This window comes from Podarcis tiliguerta (assembly GCF_965153285.1).
Source record: "Podarcis tiliguerta genome assembly, chromosome: 7".
In the NCBI taxonomy this organism is placed as follows: Eukaryota; Metazoa; Chordata; class Lepidosauria; order Squamata; family Lacertidae; genus Podarcis; species Podarcis tiliguerta.
This window is the reverse complement of record NC_139540.1, coordinates 81,827,321-81,851,647: the sequence shown is the minus strand read 5'-3', so window position 1 is coordinate 81,851,647 and position 24,327 is coordinate 81,827,321. Positions and strand designations below refer to the sequence as shown.

General features: G+C 43.0%; 1 protein-coding gene across 4 annotated transcripts in view; it reads left to right on the top strand.

The window, feature by feature from the left end:
• Window positions 1–24,327, top strand: part of VWA8 (von Willebrand factor A domain containing 8) — a 112,294-nt gene that overhangs the window by 35,962 nt on the left and 52,005 nt on the right. For all 4 annotated transcript variants that reach the window (XM_083448528.1, XM_083448527.1, XM_083448526.1 and 1 more), the window contains exons 18-26: window positions 1,062–1,168; window positions 2,333–2,439; window positions 3,069–3,140; window positions 4,707–4,783; window positions 8,024–8,099; window positions 8,808–8,943; window positions 12,138–12,257; window positions 14,157–14,362; window positions 19,117–19,268. In XM_083448528.1, the coding sequence (XP_083304654.1) occupies window positions 1,062–1,168; window positions 2,333–2,439; window positions 3,069–3,140; window positions 4,707–4,783; window positions 8,024–8,099; window positions 8,808–8,943; window positions 12,138–12,257; window positions 14,157–14,362; window positions 19,117–19,268 (1,053 nt within the window). The remainder of the gene's footprint in view (window positions 1–1,061; window positions 1,169–2,332; window positions 2,440–3,068; window positions 3,141–4,706; window positions 4,784–8,023; window positions 8,100–8,807; window positions 8,944–12,137; window positions 12,258–14,156; window positions 14,363–19,116; window positions 19,269–24,327) is intronic.

The following is a 24,327-nucleotide window of genomic DNA, read 5'->3' as shown; positions in this document are numbered from 1 at the left end:
GGTTCCTTTACCTTTACCTTTAACTTTGTTTCTATAGGTAATGTGTGTTTTTGCAATATTTTGTTCACGCGCTCTGCTGTTGCTTCTTTTATGTACACTGCTTGGAGATGTTTTTAATATACAGTGGTGCCCCGCAGGACAAATGCCTCGCAAGACGGAAAACCCGCTAGACAAAAGGGTTTTCTGTTTTGGAGGTGCTTCGCAAAATGAATTTGCTATGGGCTTGCTTCGCAAGACGAAAATGTCTTGCGATTCCTGGGGTTTTTTTCCCCACCCCCTTTTTCTAAGGCACTAAGCTGCTAATAGCCTTTTAGCAGCTAATCCGCTAACCCCTTAAGCCTTTAATAGCCACTAACCCGCTAATAGCGCTAATCCGCTAATCCGCTAATGGGCTTGCTTCGCAAGACGAAAAAACCGCAAGACGAAGAGACTCACGGAACGGATTCTTTTCGTCTTGCGAGGCACCACTGTATTAGAATCAGTCGGTGAGCAGAGGTTCAGTCCATCTCACTTTGGCTGGGCACACCTGCTCCCTTGCAGGGAACATGTCTGAGAAGCCGACCTCGACTAGGTTGAACCCTGCCCTCCTGCCCATCAGCTGATGCCTCCCAGTGATGTCACCTGATGGGCAGGAGGGTGAGGCTTGGGGGGAAATTGCCTCACAGGCCAAGATCGGTCTGAACACTGGACGTTCCCTCCCTGTGCTCTACAGCCCCCGAGTAAATAGGTTTGTGACCTCATGAAGAGAGAAGCTTTGTCTTGGCTACTGTTGTTTTAAATAACTAATGTATTCATTATAATCTGGGCGCATTTCGCTGCATTAAGGATTAGAAAAGAAAACTGAGAGTTTACTCTCCCATGACATAGTGTCTAAGATCCATGCTCAAACACAAACACATTTCAGTAGACACATCTGAAGTGGTTGAGGCAAATATGTGGGTGATATTCCAGGACCACAACGCACTATGGTCTTGTCTCTCCGTATTGGAGAATTGCAAATATTGTTGATTATTCCCCCCACCCATCCGAAAATTAACTTTCTCCCATTTCTGTCTCACTAGGTTTTTACCCAACCTTGCAAAATCTGCTTTACATAAAAATCTGCTGGACTCTGGAATGGAAGCAAGCCCCATTGAAACTCTGGAAATGGAGGGAAAAGGCTATAGCTGTAAGCTGTGGTCATCTCTCTCTCTCTCTCTCTCTCCCTCCCTCCACCCCCTGCTTCTTCAGTTAAAGTGAACTTTAGGATAAACAGGCCATGATTCGGTGTTTCAGTCCCACTACCTCCTAGAATGCCATTTGCGTACTTGTACCCTTGTACTCTGAGGGTTTGCTATGGCAGCCATTTCTCTAAGCAAAGGGAAACGCAAAAGCTAAGTGGGAAGTATCCAAGTGCAGTCCGGCTAACCAGAATAGTGGCAAAGCACAGTGAACAGCTCACTGCTGAGAGCAGGCCTCCAATTCGGATCTCTAAACTCCTCAAATGCACATCTCAGAACCACTTTTTCCTTCTCAGAACCGCATTTCCTTCCCCCACCCCCCAAAAAATGTATTGGCCGGTGAGCCATTGCGTGGGGCTTCATTTCCCCCACTTCCCTAAAACATGGCCTTTTCCCCTTTCTGCTACCTGGAAGATCTGTTGTAATTCTAAAAGTAGTAACAAGCATGTAAGACAAGTCATGGCATCATATGTCTACACAGTATTTAGTTTCTAAATACCGTATTTTTCGCCCTATAGGACGCACTTTTTCTCCTCCAAAAATGAAGGGGAAATGTGTGTGCGTCCTATGGGGCGAATGCAGGCTTCGCACACCTCTCCGCAAGCAGCAGGAGCCCAGCGCTGGGCTCCTGCTGCTTGCGGAGAGTTGCCTGCATGCTGAAGCCTGTGCGCGCTGAGCTCAGCGCGTCCAGGCTTTGCGGACCTCTCAGCAAGCAGCGGGAGCCAGCGCTGGGCTCCCACGGCTTGCAGAGAGCTGCCTGTTTGGGGGCTGGGGTCGGGGGAAGCTTGGGCTTCCCCCGCCCCAACCCCGCACCTGGGGGGAAAATAATTTTTTCCCCCTTATTTCCCCCAAAAAACTAGGTGTGCCTTATGGGATGGTGCGTCCTATAGGGCGAAAAATACGGTTGTTTCCAGGTTTTAGAGTGCACAACTCTCCTGATAAGCATGTTCTCTAGCTAGATGCTCCTTCTCAAAATACCTCAAGCTTTCATAATGACAAGTCTCAATGTATCTTATGTTCCCCACCTCCATGACTTTGCTAAAATCAAATATTTCCATTGCACTTTGAATGGATATAGTTGTGCATATATGTGGTTTGTATGAAACCTCCAGGTGAAGTGGACTCGGGAACCCTGAAGATTGGGGCAGTCACAATCCCGATTTATAACCCCTTGGAAAGGATGAAAGTGCCCGATGTTCTCTTCTATGAAAATACCCAAGTAAGTGCTGATCTCTCACTGACCAATTTCGGCCAAGATTTTAATAACAAATACTTAACGACCAGATTTCTCCGCCATCTAATGTGATTAAAACACTGCAAACGTCATTCAAATGTTCTAGATAAATGCATCGCCACCGAAGAATTTTGTTAACAAGGTTGCTGTGGCTGTTTCCAGCAAGAAGTGGCACTCCTAATTTCTTCACTTACCTCCAGTCCCATTTGCCGCGTAGGAAGTTTATTGGGAGGTTCCTTCTTCCATTCATTGCTGTGTTAGTCCACCTTCCTAGCAGTGGATTTTGCATTTTTCTGCTGTGCGTTAAGGACAGCCTCTGTTATTATGCCTCTATTATTATCAGTATCAGTTTTAGTATTATTCAATAGATTCATTACTGAGCTAGACATACCTGTAGCTGAACCAATCAACATCAGTTCTTAAATTTTTACCAATATAGATTAATGTGTAATTAAAGAAAACATATATTATTGCTTCTCTAAATGGGTGTGGCAACTGTGCATCACCAACACCACAAAAAATTACACATTCAAGAGCTCTGGAATATGTTTCCTGCTGCCTTGCCATTACTAAGTTGTTTCAAGTTTTACAAAGCAGTTTTAATTTCTCTCTAGCATATGATGGTGATGGAAGATATGCTAAAAGACTTTTTGCTTGGCGAACACCTTCTCTTGGTTGGCAACCAGGTGAGAGCAACACAATATTTCTCGCTAGCGTGCGCTTTTGTTTTACTGTAATTAGTATTTATTGAAAGCTCTGACCTGGATACCGTTTTTTTCGCACCATAGGACGCACTGGACAATAGGACGCACCTTGTTTTAGAGGGGGGAGAACAAGAAAAAAATAATTATCCCCCTCTCTGCCCAGCGCCCCTTCAGCGAAGCGGCAGGAGGCGCTGCGCAGAGAGGGGGAGAATTTCCCCCCTCTTGTTTTCCCGCTCTAAAACAAGGTGCCGTTTAAGGTGCGTTCAGGCGGCTACCTTGGAAGCCTGGAGAGCGAGAGGGGTCGGTGCGCACTAACCCCTCTCGCTCTTCAGGTTCCTTTCGACCTGCTCTTTGGGGCTGGCTGGGGGAAGCCCACCACCAGCCCCAAGGAGCAGGTCAGGGAGCAGCGGAAAGGCACAGCGGAGAGGCTGCTGCCATAGCCGCGCGTCACCTCTCCAGCTGGGAGAGGGTCGCGGGGCTATGGCGTCTTCGCTCCATAGGACGCACACACATTTCCCCTTCATTTTTGAAGGGGGAAAAGTGTGTCCTATAGAGCGAAAAATACGGTAATTTGACAGAGGACTGACACTGAAAAGTCCACCTGTTACTGTACATGGGGGAAAAACCTTGCATCCAAGGATGTAAAATTATTTTTAATATTACCCTCAGAATGAGCTTTGGGTCTTAGAATGAGCTTTGGAAAAATAAGCAGACTAAGGCAGTGTTAAAAAGTGTGTGGCTCCAGGGAAGAGATAGCCACTACTTTGCAGTGTGGCAGCAAAGCCCCTGTCTGGACGCGGGTGGCGCTGTGGTCTAAACCACAGAGCCTAGGGCTTGCCGATCCGAAGGTTGGCGGTTCGAATCCTTGCAACGGGGTGAACTCCTGTTGCTCGGTCCCTGCTCCTGCCAACCTAGCAGTTAGAAAGCACGTCAAAGTGCAAGTAGATAAATGGGTAAACAGCATTTCCGTGCGCTGCTCTGGTTCCCCAGAAGCAGCTTAGTCATGCTGGCCACATGACCTGGAAACTGTCTGCGGACAAACGCCGGCTCCCTCGGCCGATAGAGCGAGATGAGCATGTAACCCCAGAGTCGTCCGCGACTCGACCTAATGGTTAGGGGTACTTTTATCTTTACCTTAGTCTACTTATCTGAACCCAGGCTCATGGCTGGGCTCTCCTCCTTCATCACGACTGGTAGCTGAGGACAAACTTACAGCTCGTTGTTTGCAAGGGAAGTCCTTAACTACTATGAGCCCAGCTTCAGCTGACATGCAAAGCCAAACCTTGAGTTAGCTACTGCAGGTGCTGAGAAAGATCTCCTCTCTGGAAGTCTGCATGTTCCCACAGTTCCAGGAAGCCATTGTTGACTGTGACTTGTTGTTGTGCGAACTAGGCCTAAAAAAAATGTTGTTTCTACATACAGTATGAGCACTGCTTTTTGTTAATCATTTTTCCATGGTTGGGGTTTGGTTTTCCTTGGTTGCAAAGCATATTTAATCCTGTTGCATTACTTTGTCGTTAAGGAATGGAATGGTTTTCCTTTCTGCAGGGTGTGGGGAAAAATAAGGTGGTTGACAGATTCCTTCACCTGCTCAATCGACCAAGAGAGTATTTGCAACTGCACAGGTAAGAGGGGCTGTGTAGTCCTATCACATGACCTCACAATCAGGAAGTCACTTGTTTAACCTGTTTTTAGCTTGTGGTTGATTTTAATCATTTTTTAAATGTTTTAAATAGCTGATGTTAACTGTTTTTACTGATCGTTTTACTGTTTTGTTCTTGTAAACAGCTTTGATGCTTTTTTTGTACACTTGGTATATACTGTATTTTTTGCTCTATAAGACTCACTTTTTCCCTCCTAAAAAAGGGAAATGTGTGTGCATCTTATGGAGCGAATGCAGGCTGCGCAGCTATCCCAAAAGCCAGAACAGCAAGAGGGATTGCTGCTTTCACTGCGCAGCAATCCCTCTTGCTGTTCTGGCTTCTGAGATTCAGAATATTTTTTTTCTTGTTTTCCTCCTCCAAAAACTAGGTGCGTCTTGTGGTCTGGTGCGTCTTATAGAGCGAAAAATACGGTAATTTTTATTATCTCAATTGTTGGGCTTTGCTATAAATTATACTGGATTTTTCAGACACATGGCTGGTGAAATATTTCAGATGCTTCCAGTAAATATCCCTTTAGCTGGCCCAACCTACTTCCAATACTGGATAGAGTGATATAGCAATTTAGAGTTGGAGTGAATAGCAAGGTCACGGGAAATGTGCTGCATTTAAAGTTCTAACAAGACAGCAAATTAAACCATTTTTAGAACATAATTTTAGGAAAAGGTGAGTTGAATAGTTTGAGCAGTCACCCGTAAGAATGAATAGCTAATAAACAGAGACAAATGCACCCAGATCTATGTGCTCTGGTATGTTTCCCTCGGTGAAGCAATGCTTATCAACTTGTATCCCTCAGTTTAGCTTCTGAGTCTCTTCACGATCCTCTCCTGTTTCCTTCCTCTTCAATTCAGCCATTTCAGCTGATCAGGTCCAGCAATTACCTCTTCTCAACTCCTAAACAATATTTTCACTCCCCTTCTCAACCCTTTTTAGCCAATCACCAAAGGAGAGTAAGTTTCTGTTCGTTAAGTTTTTATTTCCCCTAATTGCCACGTTCCTGATCTGAACCTTTTAACATCCTGTTCAGAATTTCCTGAGCAAAACATCCCCTTGAACATTATTTTGAACTTTTGATGCTTCCGTTCAGGAAAGCTGCAAAAGCAGCCATTTTGCAGGCCATGTTGTAAAACCAAATGCAAAATGGCTGAAAGTCCTGCTCTTTTGCTCTCTTTGGAGGGAAGATACAACAAAATACCGATCGAACAAAGATTATGTCCCTGTAATAGTAACGAAATTGAAACCATCGGGCACGTCATCTTGTATTGCCCATTATATCGAGACTCAAGAAAAGAGCTGATTGAGCCGATTCTGAGGAAAATACCTTGTAGTACAGACGACACCTATATCAGACACCTCTTAGCTGACAAAGACCCCGAAATCAACAGGCCTGTGGCGAAGTACTGTTACATTGCAACAAGAATAAGACGAGCAATGATGACAGCAACGGAGTTCAAATTGCAAACTTCGAAGGAACGATAATAAACATTAGTGACATTTGAATTGAATCCTTAAAACCTTAAAAGTTGAAACCTGGTCATAAACATAAGTACCAATTTTGTGATTTGGCCATATCTCCACTGTTATCTGTAGTACAATAGTACTTATATTGCCATATTTTATTTTATAAATCGCTTGCTGGTCATTGACCGTATTAAAGATATTTGATTTGCTCTCTTTGGAGTTATTCAATCCAGTGTGTGGGAAGAGGAGTAGTCGCGTTCTCCCATGAAAGATTCCTGCCTTCCAAGGGGTTGGACTTGATGATCTTTGTGGCCCCTTCCAACTCTACAATTCTCTGATTCTGTTGAACAGGAGGGTGTGTCAGATGAGTTCGAAGCGGAGACAGGTTGCCTTGGAGGACTATGGGGTTTGTCCAAAGTTAAAGCAGGCGTCCCTGAAGCCCTTTGTGGCATCTTGGCAACCCAGACATAAAAAACATGCATGGACAAGCAAAACTGATTCTTTAGGTTTATTGTGTATGGAGAACACCAGGGGAGAGGGGGCAACTTTGCAAAATTGAAACTAGTGTGTTCTAAGCAACGCATTGGAGCGGAAAGATTCTGAATGGAAAGGGATTAAAGCTTTCAAAGGTTAAATAATGCTGAATGGCATGGTCTCTTCTACTCATTAAAACAAGGGACTGCTAACTGAAAAATCATCTTGAGGTGGTGAAACAGAGTGTAACTTTCCTGAGAAGACTAACTTCGGTTCCCTTTTCAACACCAGTTTTGTGATGAAAGCATTTTTCCTTAAAGCTCAGTGCCCTTTCTAAGGTGGTTTCTAAGTGTAAAATGGAGTCTGATATTTTGAAATAAGAATAAATGAATTCCCCTTTTTAAAAAAATAATCTTTTATTAAGATTTTCAGAAAAGGAAAAAAGAAAAAATACAAAAATAATAAAGAAAAACAATTAAAAACAATTCAATTTTTCATAACATATCTTGCATTTGCTTGTTTCCTGGACCTCCCCACACCTCCCCTCTTTGTATTCCAGTTCAATTTATTTATTCAGCAAATCCTTTCCCTCTTTACTTTGTCCTTATCTTGATCTTAATATATTGTACCTCTAAATTTTAACCTGTTAACATTCCATTTTTACATATTCCTTCATACCGTTATTACTAAAAATCCCTTAACCTCAATCCAACATCCTTCTAACATTCATTAATTTTATAATATTTCTGTAAATAGTCTTTAAATTTCTTCCAGTCTTTTTCCACCAGCTCTTCTCCCTGGTCTCGGATTCTGCCGGTCATTTCCGCCAATTCCATATAGTCCATCAACTTCACCTGCCATTCTTCTAGAGTGGATAGTTCTTGTGTCTTCCAATACTTCGCAATGAGTATTCTTGCTGCTGTTGTAGCATACATAAAGAAAGTTCTGTCCTTCTTTAACACCAGTTGGCCAACCATGCCCAGGAGAAAGGCCTCTGGTTTCTTCAGAAAGGTATATTTAAATACCTTTTTCATTTCATTATATATCATTTCCCAAAAAGCCTTAATCCTTGGGCACGTCCACCAAAGGTGAAAGAATGTACCTTCAGTTTCTTTACATTTCCAACATTTATTATCAGGCAAATGATAGATTTTTGCAAGCTTGACTGGTGTCATGTACCACCTGTATATCATTTTCATAATATTCTCTCTTAAGGCATCACATACCGTAAATTTCCCTTTTTGACTTGTGCATGTTTTGCTATCTTAGAGACACGACCGTGCAGAGCCTTACACTCCAGCCTTCGGTTAAAGATGGTCATATTGTCTATGAGGATTCTCCACTGGTAAGTCCACATTTGTGCATTTGAATATATGAGTTCTTCACAAAATTTCATTGATGGGTCCAAGTCCTTATCTTGAGATGAAATACAGTGTTACAAATCTAAGAATGCCCTGTTTCTTTTCAAAGTAAGTTTTCTAGCCCTCGCTAGTGGTGCCTCGCAAGACGAAAAGAATCCGTTCCGTGAGTCTCTTCGTCTAGCGGTTTTTTCGTCTTGCGAAGCAAGCCCATTAGCGGATTAGCGCTATTAGCGGTTTAGCGGCTATTAGCGGCTATTAAAGGCTTAAGGGATTAGCGGATTAGCTGCTAAAAGGCTATTAGCAGCTTAGTGCCTTAGAAAAAGGGGGTGGGGAGCGAAAAAAAACCCCCAGGAATCGCAAGACATTTTCGTCTTGCGAAGCAAGCCCATAGCAAATTCGTCCTGCGAAGCACCTCCAAAACGGAAAACCCTTTCGTCTAGCAGGTTTTCCGTCTTGCGAGGCATTCGTCTTGCGGGGCACCACTGTAAGTTGAAATGGCCTTTGGTCTGGCAGAAGTTTCTGCTAATAGAAGTGGAGAAGTGGAGAAAACAATCCATTGAATGTATTCTCTTAAATATCCAAAATGTGAACTCTATGACAAATGCACAGGTAGTAAATTTGCATCTTTATCAAAGTGCATCCAGAGTTGTGCAGTTTCTTTTCCAGTGCGCGTGCTGTTTAACATTTTCCAGGTGAAAGCTGTCAAAAAGGGACACATTCTGGTTATTGACGAGGCAGACAAGGCCCCAACAAATGTCACCTGCATTTTGAAAACCTTGGTGGAAAGTGGAGAAATGATTCTGTCTGATGGAAGGCGCCTTGTTGCCAGTAAGTAAACCCCTGAACACAGCATTCCAGCAGTTGCATTTGTTGCAGATTAATGCATAGCACATTTCTCCAACGTTTGGGCCTTCTTTTGGTCATTAATTACTATCTAAATATAGTTTACCAAAGAAAATAAAGCTTTTAGGTTGCAAACACTCAGATGGTACATTAGGTTCTTGTTCTCTGTCTCTTATTATTAATGTATATTTGAGAATATCAGAATAATTATATAATAAGAATGCATTGCCCTAGGAAACAAAGATTTTTAATACTACCAGCCAGTGCTGCGGTCTTGGGCTGGATAGCATGCAAGTTTATTTTAAATAGTTCTGGGGAAAAGACCTTGGCTCTGCAAATCTTTGCTCCCAGGGGCCATAAGAGGCATTGGATTTGCCACATCAGAGGCAGAAAGACAGCTCCACTTTCAGAAAAGGAGACCCGGCTGCCACCACAGCAGCTTCCATGCCATTTGCCCTATTGAGGTCAGAGCGCTGAAGTCAGTAAATTCAAGAGGGGATTTTCCAGGGTGATTTGGGGGGATTCTAGCGAATCCATGGATCCAAAGGATCCAGTCCCACAGCATGCCTCTATTCAAGGAATAAATTAATGCAGCCCAAATATTGTTGGAGTTCATTCCAGTATTTTTAAAAATAAAAAATAATTTTTAAAAAAACAAAGGAGCACAGATTGTGTCCCCTTTGCCCCTCACTTCCATTCTGCCAGCAAGAGTCTAGCAGACATGCCTTCTTAATTTTCAGCCCCTCATGCCTTGGGAATTAAAATGGAAATATATCATAGAATCATAGAGTTGGAAGAGACCACAAGGGCCATCGAGTCCAACCCCCTGCCAAGCAGGAAACACCATCAGAGCACTCCTGACATATGGTTGTCAAGCCTCTGCTTAAAGACCTCCAAAGAAGGAGACTCCACCACACTCCTTGGCAGCAAATTCCACTGTCAAACAGCTCTTACTGTCAGGAAGTTCTTCCTAATGTTTAGGTGGAATCTTCTTTCTTGTAGTTTGGATCCATTGCTCTGTGTCCGCTTCTCTGGAGCAGCAGAAAACAACCTTTCTCCCTCCTCTATATGACATCCTTTTATATATTTGAACATGGCTATCATATCACCCCTTAACCTCCTCTTCTCCAGGCTAAACATGCCCAGCTCCCTTAGCCGTTCCTCATAAGGCATCGTTTCCAGGCCTTTGACCATTTTGGTTGCCCTCCTCTGGACACGTTCCAGTTTGTCAGTGTCCTTCTTGAACTGTGGTGCCCAGAACTGGACACAGTACTCCAGGTGAGGTCTGACCAGAGCAGAATACAGTGGCACTATTACTTCCCTTGATCTAGATGCTATACTCCTATTGATGCAGCCCAGAATTGCATTGGCTTTTTTTAGCTGCCGCGTCGAACCGCCGACCTTTCGATCAGCAAGCCCTAGGCGCTGAGGCTTTTACCCACAGCGCCACCCGCGTCCCACAGTACTTACTTACCGTAGATTCCGGCGTATAAGACTGGTCTTACCCCGGAAAAGAGGTTAAAAAGTCAGGGGTCGTCTTATATGCCAGGTACTACCTCTGAGGCAGCAGTGAGCGTCAGGCGGCTTCCTCCCGGCGCAGAGACCGCCGCCCGCTGCTGCTTCGGAGGCTGCCGAAGCTGCCGCCGCAGCGGGTGGTGGGCCCCACTCCGTCCCACGCTGGGTGGCTTCCTCCTGCCCAGCGTATAAGACTGGGCTTACAAGATGAAACACCAAGGTCATCTTATACGCCCAGTCGCCTAATACTCCGGAATCTACGTTACTTTCTTTCTCTCTCTCTCTCTCTCTCTCTCTCTCGGAGAAGTGAGAGGACACCATGATTGCTTTGTCCTGTATATATTGCTTACTAAATACTTAGAATGCACACGCCAAAGCTCCGGGGCTGAAGATTTATGGATGTCCCGGGCTGCAGTTCATCAGGAAGATGCCCGGAGAGGTTTGTCTCCATTTGGGGACTGTGTGTGCCCCACAGGCGTGTTCCAATGGGGGGGTGGTTCAAAAAAAGTTGAGAGGCTGCCAGCTCTTCAGGCAAGGGGTGACATAACTGGGTTCCTGAGCCCCACAGGGGAACTGTAAAAAGAATGTAGTTAGTCAAGGGAGCCGCGGACTCAAAAAGGTTGAACACCTCTGCTATATTCCGAGCACTGGCATATTGGTTAGCTAAAAAAATATAACCAGGTGCGCCTGTCTAACAAAGAAGTGCTTATATTGGACTGTAGTGATCACTGTGCTGCACTAATGGATATTAGTTTTATTACATAAGGTAAAGGTAAAGGGACCCCTGACCGTTAGGTCTAGTCATGGATGACTCTGGGGTTGCGGTGTTCATCTCGCTTTATTGGCCGAGGGAGCTGGAGTACAGCTTCCGGGTCATGTGGCCAGCATGACTAAGCCGCTTCTGGTGAACCAGAGCAGCCCACGGAAACGCCGGTTACCTTCCCACCGGAGCAGTACCTAATTATCTACTTGCACTTCATGCTTTTGAACTTCTAGGTTGGCAGGAGCAGGGACCGAGCAACGGGAGCTCACCCCATCGTGGGGATTTGAACTGCTGACCTTCTGATCGGCAAGCCTTAGGTTCTGTGGTTTAATAAATGTTTCAGATCAGAGTGTTAATAGAGAGAGTTAGCTTGTTGTAAGTTTGCTTGGTGTGGGCCTGCAGGATTGGAAAAGGTGAAATCCTCTACCTTTTTATGAAGAATGAGTTGAACTGTTGAGTTTCTCTGGACTGGAATTGAATGGAATAGTTTGGCAGCAGGAGAGAAGGCTGTAGAATCAGTAAAATTTAAATAATTGTGAAATGTAACACATTGTTCAAGGGAAATGTAGGGATAGATGAATCAAAATGCATATGGTTCATATGAATTTTTCATGTGGTCATTCACTAATCACCAAGTATTTTTTTAAAAATCTGTATAAAAATCCATATTTAAATATGTATATAAATGTATTTATAACAAAATGCATAATTTTATATTTCTTGTACTTTTGGGGTATTCTATTGCAAAATTTTAATGATAATGGGTTATATTCACTGTAGAGTTAAGCAGATCATTTCATATATATTGATTATTTAAAACCTTTCAGTGGGCATGAATTTTGTTACTTGAACCGTGCCTTGTAAAGTTGAAAATATTAATTCAATTATATGTATTTTCTAGACTCTGCTAGTGTGAGTGGAAGAGAAAATGTGGTGGTAATTCATCCAGATTTCAGAATGATCGTTCTAGCAAACAGACCTGGATTTCCGTTTTTGGGCAATGACTTTTTTGGAACACTAGGTAAGTGCAGTGCTTAATAAACCAACAACAACTGTGTTTTCTACAGACTTCAGTATGGAAAATATAAGCTTTGCTTTACTCGTCCTCCTGATAGAAAAGATATACAGGAAACAGGCTGTTTTTTAAGAAATCTGTTCAGCCTTTCAGATAGGAGGCTGTTTCAGTCATTTTCTCATCTGAAACTTGGAAGAGAATTACACATGGACTCTTTGGGGAAAGTGGCTGCATAAAATAAGGGATTTTGAATTTTAAAGTACAGTGGTGCCTCGCAAAACGAAAAGAATCCGTTCCGGGAGTCTTTTCGTCTTGCGTTTTTTTCATCTTGCGAAGCAAGCCCAGTGACGGAGTAGCGCTATTAGCGCTATTGGCACTTTAAGGGCTAAAAACGGCTTTTTTAGGCTTGGGGGATTAGCGGTTTTGCTGCTAAAATGCTTTTAGCAGCTTAGCGATTCAGAATAAGGGGTTTTGGAGCAAAAAAAACCCTCAAAATTTTTCGTCAATTTTCGTCTTGCGAAGCAAGCCCATAGGGAAATTCATCTTGCGAAGCGCCTCTGCAGACGGAAAACCCTTTCGTTTTGCGGGTTTTCCGTCTTGCGAGGCATTTGTCTTGCGGGGCACCACTGTGTTTGGCTAAGCACATAGCAGAACATACTTTTTCAGAATGTTAGCAAGAACTATGTTTCTGGGATTGTTATAAGGTAATTTGGGACGAGAGGAAGGGGTCCACATACTGGCATTCCGTGACTGTTGTGGGTCCATGTACCCCAACCTTCCTCAGTGTTGGGTGGGCTTGATGGAAGTTGGCACCTCATTGGGAGGGCAGCAGGTTGCTGAAAGCTCATAGTATCTCCTCTTGGAAATCTCATACAAAGGATCTGTTTCCCAGCCTTTCTGCCTGAGCTACTTTCAAGTGGAGGACTGAATGATTATGGTCCCCACTGAGGAGAGCACTCAGCAGCTGGCGAACTTCCATACGCGAAGATGCGTTGAAGCTGGGCAATAGGTATCTAGAGGGACCGTTTGCCATAAAGACCCCTTTGAATAGCACAAGGGGCAACATGGTTGAAGGTTCAGTGGAGACTTTGACTATGGAGTATGGGCTGACCTGCTGACAAGGAATAAAGGAACTGTCAAGATGGAAGTAAAGTGTAAGCATAAATTTGAAGAAGACCTGCAGATGGGATATGGAGAAGAGTTAAGAGCCTCGGATAGAAGATCACCAGGCTGATGGGCTATGTAGAACTGATAGAAAGGACTGACAGAATCCGAGACCAGGGAGAAGAGACGGTGGAAGAAGATTGGGGAAAATAATAATTTAAAAATCTATTTAGAGAAATATTGTAAAATTAATGAATGTTGGGAAATGTTGGAATGAAATTACATGACTTTAGTAGAAATATTATAAGGAGTTAAGTATAAATAAACTTTAAGGTTTTTGATGATAAGATAAGGTAAAAATAAATCAAGATAACTAAAAGATAGAAAGCAGTGAAAGACGGAAAGGATTTGCTGATATTATTAACAACTGGAATACAAAAATGGGAGGTGGGAGGAGGTCGAGGAAATAAGCTAATGAAAGATAAGGATTTTGATATATTGTGGGGTTTTTTGATGTATTGTGGGGTTTTTTTGCTTTTTTTCTACGTAATTTTTAATTCTTTTTTTTCTCTTTGCTTTTCTCTTTTTCCTCCCCCTTTTTGTGTAACTTTAAAACTTCTAATAAACATTATTTTTTTTTTTAAAAAAAAAAGAAGGTTCACTGGAGACTTCCGCCTCCAGTCCAGGAATGCAACCGAGTCAACAACACCTGGCTTTGTGGAGTTTGCATAGCTTCAGGGTTTCCATTACTATATGCTACAACCTTTCCACAACTCTCCATTCCTTGCTTGTTTATTCCAGGAGATATTTTTAGCTGCCATGCAATTGATAACCCCAAACCAAGCTCTGAGCTTGCAATGCTTCGGCAATACGGGCCTGCGGTTCCCGAGCCAGTCCTGCAGAAACTGGTGGCTGCTTTTGGAGAGCTCAGAAGCTTGGCCGACCAAGGAATTATCAATTATCCTTACTCAACGAGGGAAGTAGTGAATATAGTCAAGCATTTACAGGTACAGTATATACATTCCTGCTACTGGCGCGATTTGGAACAGACCCACTGATAAATATTGACATTTAACTTGCAAAAACCGTTCGGACAAGTAGATTGAAATTGGTAAGGCCTAAAATGCTTGTAGGACCATCTAAGTGGTTTTAATGGCTGTGGCTGGTTCCAGAGTGAAAGCAGTGAAATTAGGTTAGTTGTGGATAACCCAAGTCCAGCAGGGGCCTGAATCTGATTGACTCAAGAGAAAATGTGCCCAAATGATTCCTCCTTTCCTATGTATATAAAGGACCAGGGCCCTGCGGGATTTGACATCTTTCCGCAGGGCCTGCAAGACGGAGCTGTTCCGCCAGGCCTTTGGGCAGGGTGCAGTTTGACTTTCTTTTGTATAAAACAAGCCCGAAGGAGGGCCCCAACCCGCTCACAGGTCCTTGTATGATCAGTGTAAACAGTTGATCCTGGCAAGTATTAAAAGGTAAAGGTACCCCTGCCCGTACGGGCCAATCGTGTCCGACTCTAGGATCGCGTGCTCATCTCGCTCCAGAGGCCATGAGCCGGCGCCGTCCGAAGACACTTCCGGGTCACGTGGCCAGTGTGACGAAGCTGCAGCTGGCGAGCCAGCACCAGCGCAGCACATGGAAACGCCGTTTACCTTCCCACTATAAAGCGGTCCCTCTTTATCTACTTGCACTTAAGAGTGCTTTCGAACTGCTAGGTGGGCAGGAGCTGGGACCGTTCAGGGGGAGCTCACCCCGCCGCGGAGATTCGAACCGCCGACCATACGATCGGCAAGTCCTAGGCACTGAGGTTTTACCCACAGCGCCACCCGCGTCCCATCCCAGGTTAATACCTGGCAAGTATTAACCACGCTCAATTCCAGCCTGATAATTGTCACCTGGCCAGATTTTAACTTGTCTGAATTAATTTTAAGATGCATTTTAATTAATTGATGTCTGTTTTATGTTTTTATGATGTTAGCCGCTCTGAGCCCGCCTCGGCTGGGGAGGGCGGGATACAAATAAAAAATTATTATTATTTTATTCTTATTTGCTTTGTAGACATGCCACTTCTGTGTGGAAGCAAGCCCATAAACTAGGGGTTGCTAATCTTATCAGCCCCAAGCAATTTCTGATCCCTCCAGATGCCACATGCCAGCAAAGCACACACACACACATCTGGGCACACGCAACATCAAGCTACCCTGCTATTTTCTTGCATTTTTCAAGCCCTCTGTGTAAAACTAAGGAACTGTTAGTTACTGAAGCTGGGGAGGATTTTTTGGGGGGGGGCGGGAGAGATATTTTAAGAAGATAAAACAGTCATGCAAAAGTGTTTCTCCACTTTTTTTGCCACTGTTTTATTTCAGGAAGATAATGGGCCGCAAGTTAAAGCTGCCGGCTCCCCTGAACCTTGCTTAGCGAGAAAGAGAGAGATAATTCAGGAAGATATGGGCTGCAAGTTAATGAAAGGATGCCCCCAGGGCACCCCTGAACGTTCCTTAAATCACCCCTGGGTGCCACAGGACACTGGTTGAAAACCAGTGCTTTACATATATACTCAGAAGTCCGGCCAGCTATGATCAATGGGGCTTTTCCCCTGTGAAGTATGTTAGGGTTGCAACCGAAAATACTCTTCTCAGAAGGTTCAGAAAAATTATCCCGTGTTCTTTGTAGCTTGTTCAGAATGAAATAATAAAACCTATTTACCCATTTTCCGGCCAAAGGCTTCCAGAGCAGTTTATGAATATTAGAAATGAGATAATCCCATGTTCTTAGGCTTGACCCCAGAGGAATAGGGATTGGGAGGGCTGAGGTAAGAAAGAAGCTTGGGATGGAGTTCTCTGTTATTCAGCATATCATTGAGCTTCCACAGCGGAAGGTGGGCCACTTTCTCTCACTAATACAGAACAACAAACCCCTGTGTTGCAAACCTAACACAACAAACAACACAAGCAACATGATGACCAGTATGCTAGATAGCACTGCAATTCTTATTGCATAATATACATAATTTAGTACAACGAAAACAAAATGTGTACACTTGTAAATTCTCTAATATATTTGAAATCAAATGAACACACCTCTGTCAATCTTTGTAAGTCCGTAGAAGTATAATAAGTCTGTAGTTGATAGCAATAGATGCTATCCTGTGGGCTAAGCGGTAAAACTTTGTGCATTTTTCTAATCTGTGGGTTGTGCTGAAGAAGATTCCAGCGAAACAGTCAGATTATCTGGGATCACTGTCCTACGTTGTTATTCACTTACTACTTCGGCACCATGAACGCCTAAAAGGTTTCACCGCTTGTACTAAATTATGTATATTATGCAATAAGAATTGCAGTGCTATCTAGCATACTGGTCATTGTGTTGTTTGTTGTTGGTTTGTCGCTTTCTCACACTGGCCGTGGCGATGTGATAGTCAGTAGCTGGAGGGAGGGCGGCTTTCAACAGAGCTGTCTTGGTTACGTGGCGAGTTCCCACCCCCACCCAGGAAGAAATAAAGACACAGGACACCAGAATATAAGGTTAATGGGTGAAATAGGCCACAACTTTATTGATTACAGGAATGAGCAGTACAGTGGTGCCTCGCAAGACGAAATTAATTCATTCTGCGAGTTTTTTCGTCCTGTGAATTTTTTCGTCTTGCGAAGCACCACTGTGCATTGACGGTTTCCCATAGGAATGCATTGACGGTTTTTTAAAAAAGGCGCAAGACGTTTTTGTCTTGCGAAGCAAGCCCATAGGGAAATTCGTCTTGCGAAGCAACTCAAAAAACGAAAAACTCTTTCGTCTTGCGAGTTTTTCGTCTTGCGAGGCATTCGTCTTGCGAGGTACCACTGTATTGGCTTAGGCATTGGCCCTATCGACTAGCCGGCTCCAGCCCGATTGCATGAAGACCGGCAAGGGTTAACCACCAGTAGGGGGAGCCCTGCTGAGGCATGTCAACTAGGAACTCCCCCGGAGTCACCGCTTGGGGGCATGCCTTGGGCCCATACCTCCATAGGCTTCGGACAGAGCAACGCCCTCCTGGAGTCCTTTATCGGACTACCCTTTTCTGTGGGGGAGGGGATGGCACTCCCCCCTCTCATCCACTTAACCCTCCCTTGCCAATGCCTAACCGCCAATACTGAGGAGTTGTGACGAGTTGCTACGAGGTAGGCGGAAAACCAACTGGCTGTATATGCCAATTACCAATTGGAAAAAATTCCTACCAGGTCCCGAGGCGACCAACCGAAGTCCATAGCAAGTCAGGGAGCCTACCTAGAGGGGATGTGATAGTCAGTAGCTGGAGGGAGGGCGGCTTTCAACAGAGTTGTCTTGGTAATGGGAAGGTGCTTGCCGGCTGCTTTCTCCTGTGGCCACGAGTGCCAAGCACACTGCTCTGCTTTCTTTTGGACCACATCAGTGAGGCCGAGAGGCGGGCCGTGCCGTCTAGGCAGCCCAGAACCTCCATACACACCACCCACGCCTATGCCTAGATGTGTCCCTTCAGTGCTGTTATTGCAGTTTGACTTCACCCCCAGACGGTCATTCCCATTGTCTCTCGAGACGGACAGATGCCAGCAATGGGCCTTAACTTCAGCGTATGAAACAGCCTTGCAATGTGCATCCCTATCAAAGAATCTTAGTGAGTGGAGATGTTCCTGCTTACCTAGAACTCCATTTGTGCATCTCAGAACCTATGAAACCGTGCATCTCTGAAATGTTTAGGAAAGATGTCAAAGAACGGGGCTATGCAGACAAAGACTCAATATTCCAGTCAGAAGTAATAAATAAGGAGGTTAAAAATTTGTCAAAAATGTATAATTTGTTATTAGAATGGAATTTAAAAGATGAAGAAGTAAAGTCGGTTATGATATATTGGGCCAGAGATATTGGTTATAATATACAGTTTGAAGATTGGGAAAAACTATGGAAGGAGAATTTAAAATTTACAGCATGTATGGCGTTGAAAGAGAATGTGATGAAAATGTTTTATAGGTGGTATATTACACCGGTAAAATTGGCAAAAATGTATAAGACCTGTAACAAGTGTTGGAAATGTAAAGAAAAAGAAGGTTCATTCTATCACATGTGGGAATGTAAGAGAGTGAAAGACTTCTGGGAAATGATATATAATGAGTTGAAGAAGATTCTGAAGTATACTTTTACAAAGAAGCCAGAGGTCTTTCTGCTAGGCATTCTAGGAAAGGAGATTAAAAGAAAGGATAGTAAGTTTCTCCAATATGCAGTGACTGCAGCAAGAGTGTTACTGGCACAAAAATGGAAACAACAGGAAACACCGACAATAGAAGACTGGAGATCTAAGTTGTTAGATTATGCTGATTTGGATAAGATGACAGGAAAGATTAGATATTTAAGAGACCAAAAGTTTACAGAAAACTGGGGGAAATTTGTTAAATATATGGAGAATATTAGTGATGGTCAAATAACGCTAGATGGTTTTAAAAGAGCACTGTGAATACGTGAGAGACATTGTTAAAAGGAATGAGAAGGGGAAAAGATATAATTAATGACAATGGTTAAAAAATAAATGCGGAAACTAATAGTAACTACGAAAGATTTACGGAAAAGCTAAAGGAAGTCCAAAAACAAAGACTTAGAAATTGAAATGTGAAATGTGAAAATAATGTATGTTTTGTTGTGTTGTGTTGTAAATTAATAAAAATTATTTATAAAAAAGAAAAGAAAAAGAAACCGTGCATCTCGGTCCATGGGGAGCTCATTAATCTTGTCCTCTTCTCCTTCTCCCTCTCTGTAGAAATTTCCAACAGAAGGGCTTGCCAACGTTGTCAGAAATGTCTTTGATTTTGACTCCTACAATAACGAAATGCGTGAGATTTTAATTCGGACTCTGCATAAACATGGAATCCCAATTGGAGCAAAACCCACCAATGTACACCTGGCTAAGGAGTAAGACTAACCTACGTTGTATATTTGCTGCTAGTTAAGATCAACCTGTCTGCCTTGAATGCTTGAAGCAAATATTGCTAATACCTGAAAACAGATTGATATATTATTGAACTATTATTAATTTATACTATTTTAACTATGCACGTTTACAGCATTTTGTATAAATTGTGAATGTATTATATTATGAATAGTGATGATTTGTATGATTAAATGAATCCAATAAAGGGGAAAATTCGTTCTTCTCGGTTTCTCTTCATTGAATGATCATTTTGCAATTTATTTCCATAATTAGTAGCAAATCCAAATTCTTTTTATCAGTAGTGGGGAAATATGTTAGCCCCTAGCCTTGCACAAATCTTTCAAAATACTTTGCGGAACATGTCCAAAGAGTAAATTATTCTTGAATGAAGTTAGCATCTCAATACTTATTCCCATCATCAGACATTTGGCATGTACTTTGCAAAACCACAACTCCACAAACTGCTTACAGGCCATCCAGTTTGCTTCATGATATTGGTGGCCTTCCTCTGGTTTCAGGCAGTTTTTTAATGAGTATATTAAATGCACATAATTTATGTGTCATAACTACTAAGGCTGTGATCCTATCCCGACTTACCTGGGAATAAGCCCTGTTGATTTCAGTAGTACTTACTTCTGAGTAGACATGGATAAGATCGCACTGCAAACCAATTTCCAAAACCATTTATAGAAAAACAAATATTCCCCTTTATACATACAAACCACTGGTGTTAGGCAAATTGGTTTTTATGGAAACTGCCTAGGTGAAGGGCCAGGTAGTTAGTTAATTAGTTAGTTAGTAAGTAAGTAAATAAATACCATCTGAAATGCATGCCTAAATTAAAATTAGGATTCTAAAGATTAAAAGGAGCACCTTGAATTGGGCATAGAAACAAACAGGTAGTCAAGTGAAGTTGTTTTAAAATTGGTGAAATAGGTTCATGTTGCCTCATTCCAGTCAATAGTTTAGGAGTTACATTTATTTATGTTTTTATCAATTACAGTTGTTAATGTAATCCGAAACAAAACTTTGGATTTGCTCTCCTTCCTGGCCGTAGACGATGGGGACTGTTTGTGCTCATTGCACATAACATAACAATCAGCATTTGCCGGGCAGTTCTCATTGTATTTTATTCATAGCTGCAAGGCAGAAGGCATTTTGGGGCAAGGATTACTGAGGGCGAGGAAATATTAGGAGCAAAAGTGAATGTTGGCTTACGGTTGAGACCGTTATCTGGATCTCTGAGAGACTATATGGGTACAAAAATCTTGTTCAAGCATTTGGGAACTACCTCTTTTTCCATTGTTAGCTTCATATGTACAGTTCCGGCACAGAATATGGTTAGGGTCGAAGCTGGGGTATGTTATGCTGGCCTGAGCCCAGATCAGCATGGTTTGGAGCAATGAATTCCAGTGGCAACGCTTCTTCCAGAAGAAAAGGGACTTCCATTTGCCAGTTATATATAGAAGAGTTCTTCAAAATAGTCAAATATTTACTCCAGGGTACTATCCAGCTGTTCCTCCCTCTGCTAAGTGACATTTTTCCAGCCTTCCGTCTGGGCATCTCAAGTTCATTCATTTTTCCTTCCAGATAAGAAGTCCAAAAGAGGTTCTCCGATTGTTATTATGCTATTATATATAAAAGTCAGCAGTAGTCTTCCTCCAGTCCGACATCACAACTGAACCTCCAATATTAAGAAACATTCCGTCCTTGTTTTTTATTCCTCAGGGGTTTATTCACTATGGTTATTTGTTAAGACAATAATAGATAGCTATTTGCTTATAAACATTAATTCACATCCAAATCCATATCTTCCAGTCCCATTTCCTGATGGCCACTGTTTTCAGTCCTTTAAAACAGTGTTCCCCAACCTTGGGCCTCCAGCTGTTTTTGGACTACAATTCCTATCATCCTTGACCACTGGTCTTGCTAGCGAGGGATGATGGGAGTTGTAGTCCAAAAACAGCTGGAGGCCCAAGGTTGGGGAACACTGCTTTAAAATATATATATAGAGAGAGAGAGAGAGTTTCCATTTCCTCCTTTTCCATTAATTTCCCAAACGTATTATAAGAGTAAGTAGCTTTCCCCTTGAGATTTATTCCAAATTGTACACAGAATCCTTTCGTTCTCAGCTCATCTCTGCCAGCTCAGGGTATTTCTTAGTCTCTCCATCTATGGACTGCTTCCCCTCCTCCAACATCATAGCTCCAGTACTTGGCTGCGTCATTCCTCCAGGCACCTATGGGGAGGTCCTCTCACTTTCATCATCCCTTGCCTTCAACTATATCATTCCATTCTCCTGGTCTGGCAAATCTCCAGCAGTATTTTTTTCCAAAGGCTGTATATATTACCCAGCCTCAGTGTTGCCCAATTAACATTTGACATTTTATGCAGCTCCACTCTTATTTCCTTTAATTGCTCATTTAATAATTGTTGCACGACTGCGGCAGTCAATGCAGTATTTTTCAGCATATTCACCAGCCTGAGTGCTTTCTCAGAAATTCACACAGTCCTTTCTTATCTGGAAATTGCAGAAAGTTGCATTTCTAACATTGCCTTCTCACAGGGAGCAGCCATGTAGTTTCACAGTACAAAACAACACATTCACCAGTAAAACAGGATTAAGACTAGAACAAAATAAGATGAAAATTTCTCAAAGTTGGAGAATCTCTTACCAGTTTGAAAAACTTTCTTTGGTATGTAGAATAAGAGCATGCTTTTTTATTTATTTGTTTACAGCCCCTTAATGGCGTCTCCTCTTAAGCCAGCTATTGGGTTGTATTTCGAATGAACATTTTAACCAGCAGAGAGATAGTCATAGTAGTAATTTATAGGAGTTTCAGAAATAATTGAAGAAAGGAGCTTTTGATTATCTTTGCCCTAGGGGCTGACCTCTAGGGCTATTAAGTGGTGTTTGGGCAAAATTCAACCGTTTGGGTTCCTTGAAGATTTCGTGGTCCCATGGTGGGAGCAATCCTTCCAGAACATTTGGAAGATAATCCCTGTTATATCTGTTCCTCAGAGAATAATACGAGACAGTAGCTATCGTTAATCACCACTTAATTATCTTTGAGGATAGAGCCTCAACAGAGACGGCTAGCCAGCCATGATGCCTCCCCAGAAGTCCAAGAATAATGAATTTGCAATGAAATTGAGCTGGACAAGGTGGTCCCTAGCATAGTGTTAGAGGACCCCGGGACTGTTGCACTGGGTGACTCCATTGTCCCTGTGGAGGCTGATATTGGGCTGGTTTGAAATTTCATGTCCTTCATGACAACCATGGGAATGTCTCAAGTGGCTGTTGGGCCAACGGATTAGGCAGGGCACACCTTTGAGTGATGTGAGGGATGGTTTGAAAATGAGGGAATACAGTGCAGTCCCTTGTTATTTTTGGACCATTACCTGGTCTGGTGAAGTTTGGCTTGGTAGTGGCAATTCCTGGCAGTAAGGGGAGTGGGCCTATTTGAAGGGCCTCACCTCAGAAACTGATGTGTTCCTGAATGACTCTGTCAAAGCGCTGACCTCCCTATGAAATGACAGTATGAAAGGGGCAGTTGACATGATCGCTCCCAAGCATCATCTTCAGCACTGTGCCACCAAAGTGGCATCTTGGTGATCTTTGGGCAATGAAGCAGGCCCACTGTCCCCCTACTTCCTCAGTCCAACCCCCTGCCAAGCAGGAAACACCATCAGAGCACTCCTGACAGATGGTTGTCAAGCCTCTGCTTAAAGAAGGAGACTCCACCACAGTCCTTGGCAGCAAATTCCACTGTCGAACAGCTCTTACTGTCAGGAAGGTCTTTCTAATGTTTAGGTGGAATCTTCTTTCTTGTAGTTTGGATCCATTGCTCCGTGTCCGCTTCTCTGGAGCAGCAGAAAACAGCCTTTCTCCCTCCTCTTTGTGACATCTTTTTATATATTTGAACATGGCTATCATATCCCCCCTTAACCTCCTCTTCTCAAGGCTAAACATGCCCAGCTCCCTTAGCCGTTCCTCATAAGGCATCGTTTCCAGGCCTTTGACCATTTTGGTTGCCCTCCTCTGGACACGTTCCAGTTTCTCAGTGTCCTTCTTGAACTGTGGTGTCCAGAACTGGACACAGTACTCCAGGTGAGGTCTGACCAGAGCAGAATATAGTGGCACTATTACTTCCCTTGATCTAGATGCTATACTCCTATTGATGCAGACCAGAATTGCATTGGCTTTTTTAGCTGCCGCGTCACCCTGTTGGCTCATGTCAAGTATCTTGTCAGCTCCCTATCTTTTCCACCCCACACCAGAAAAGAACCCAACTTGGCCTCCTCTTTATTTGGCAGAACTTGTTTGTATTTTCTAGAAATGTATTTCCTTCTTCCTTTGTCAGTTGTTGCAAACCTGTGGCCTCCGTGCAGCCAAAGTGTTTCTGGATATGTTGGGACGCAGCTTATACTTGCACAGGCCATTTGGGTTTCCAAGTCTTTCCCTCACAGAGCATAATTTTCAGTGGGATTCCTCCTGGTATTGTTTCCTTGAGATTTTAAGACTGCTGGCGCTGTGGCAGATTAAGATTGTGTCAACAAGGAAACTTTTCAGCTCAGAAATGTACCGTATTTTTTGCTCTATAAGACTCACTTTTCCCCTCCTAAAAAGTAAGGGGAAATGTGTGTGCGTCTTATGGAGCGAATGCAGGCTGCGCAGCTATCCCAGAAGCCAGAACAGCAAGAGGGATTGCCGCTTTCACTGCATAGCAATCCCTCTTGCTGTTCTGGCTTCTGAGATTCAGAATATTTTTTTTCTTGTTTTCCTCCTCCAAAAACTAGGTGCGTCTTGTGGTCTGGTGCGTCTTATAGAGCGAAAAATGTGGTATTTTTAGATGAGGTGCCATCTAAAAAGAGAAAGTTATGGGTGGGTTAGCATTCATGGCACTTCAGATGCCAATAACTTACATTATCCCTCTTACATTGATTTTGGTTTTGTTTTGTTCCTCTCTTCTCTTTGTTGTTGTTATCTGTAAATGTTTGAAAACTACCATCTATCTATCTGTCTATCTATCTAGCTAC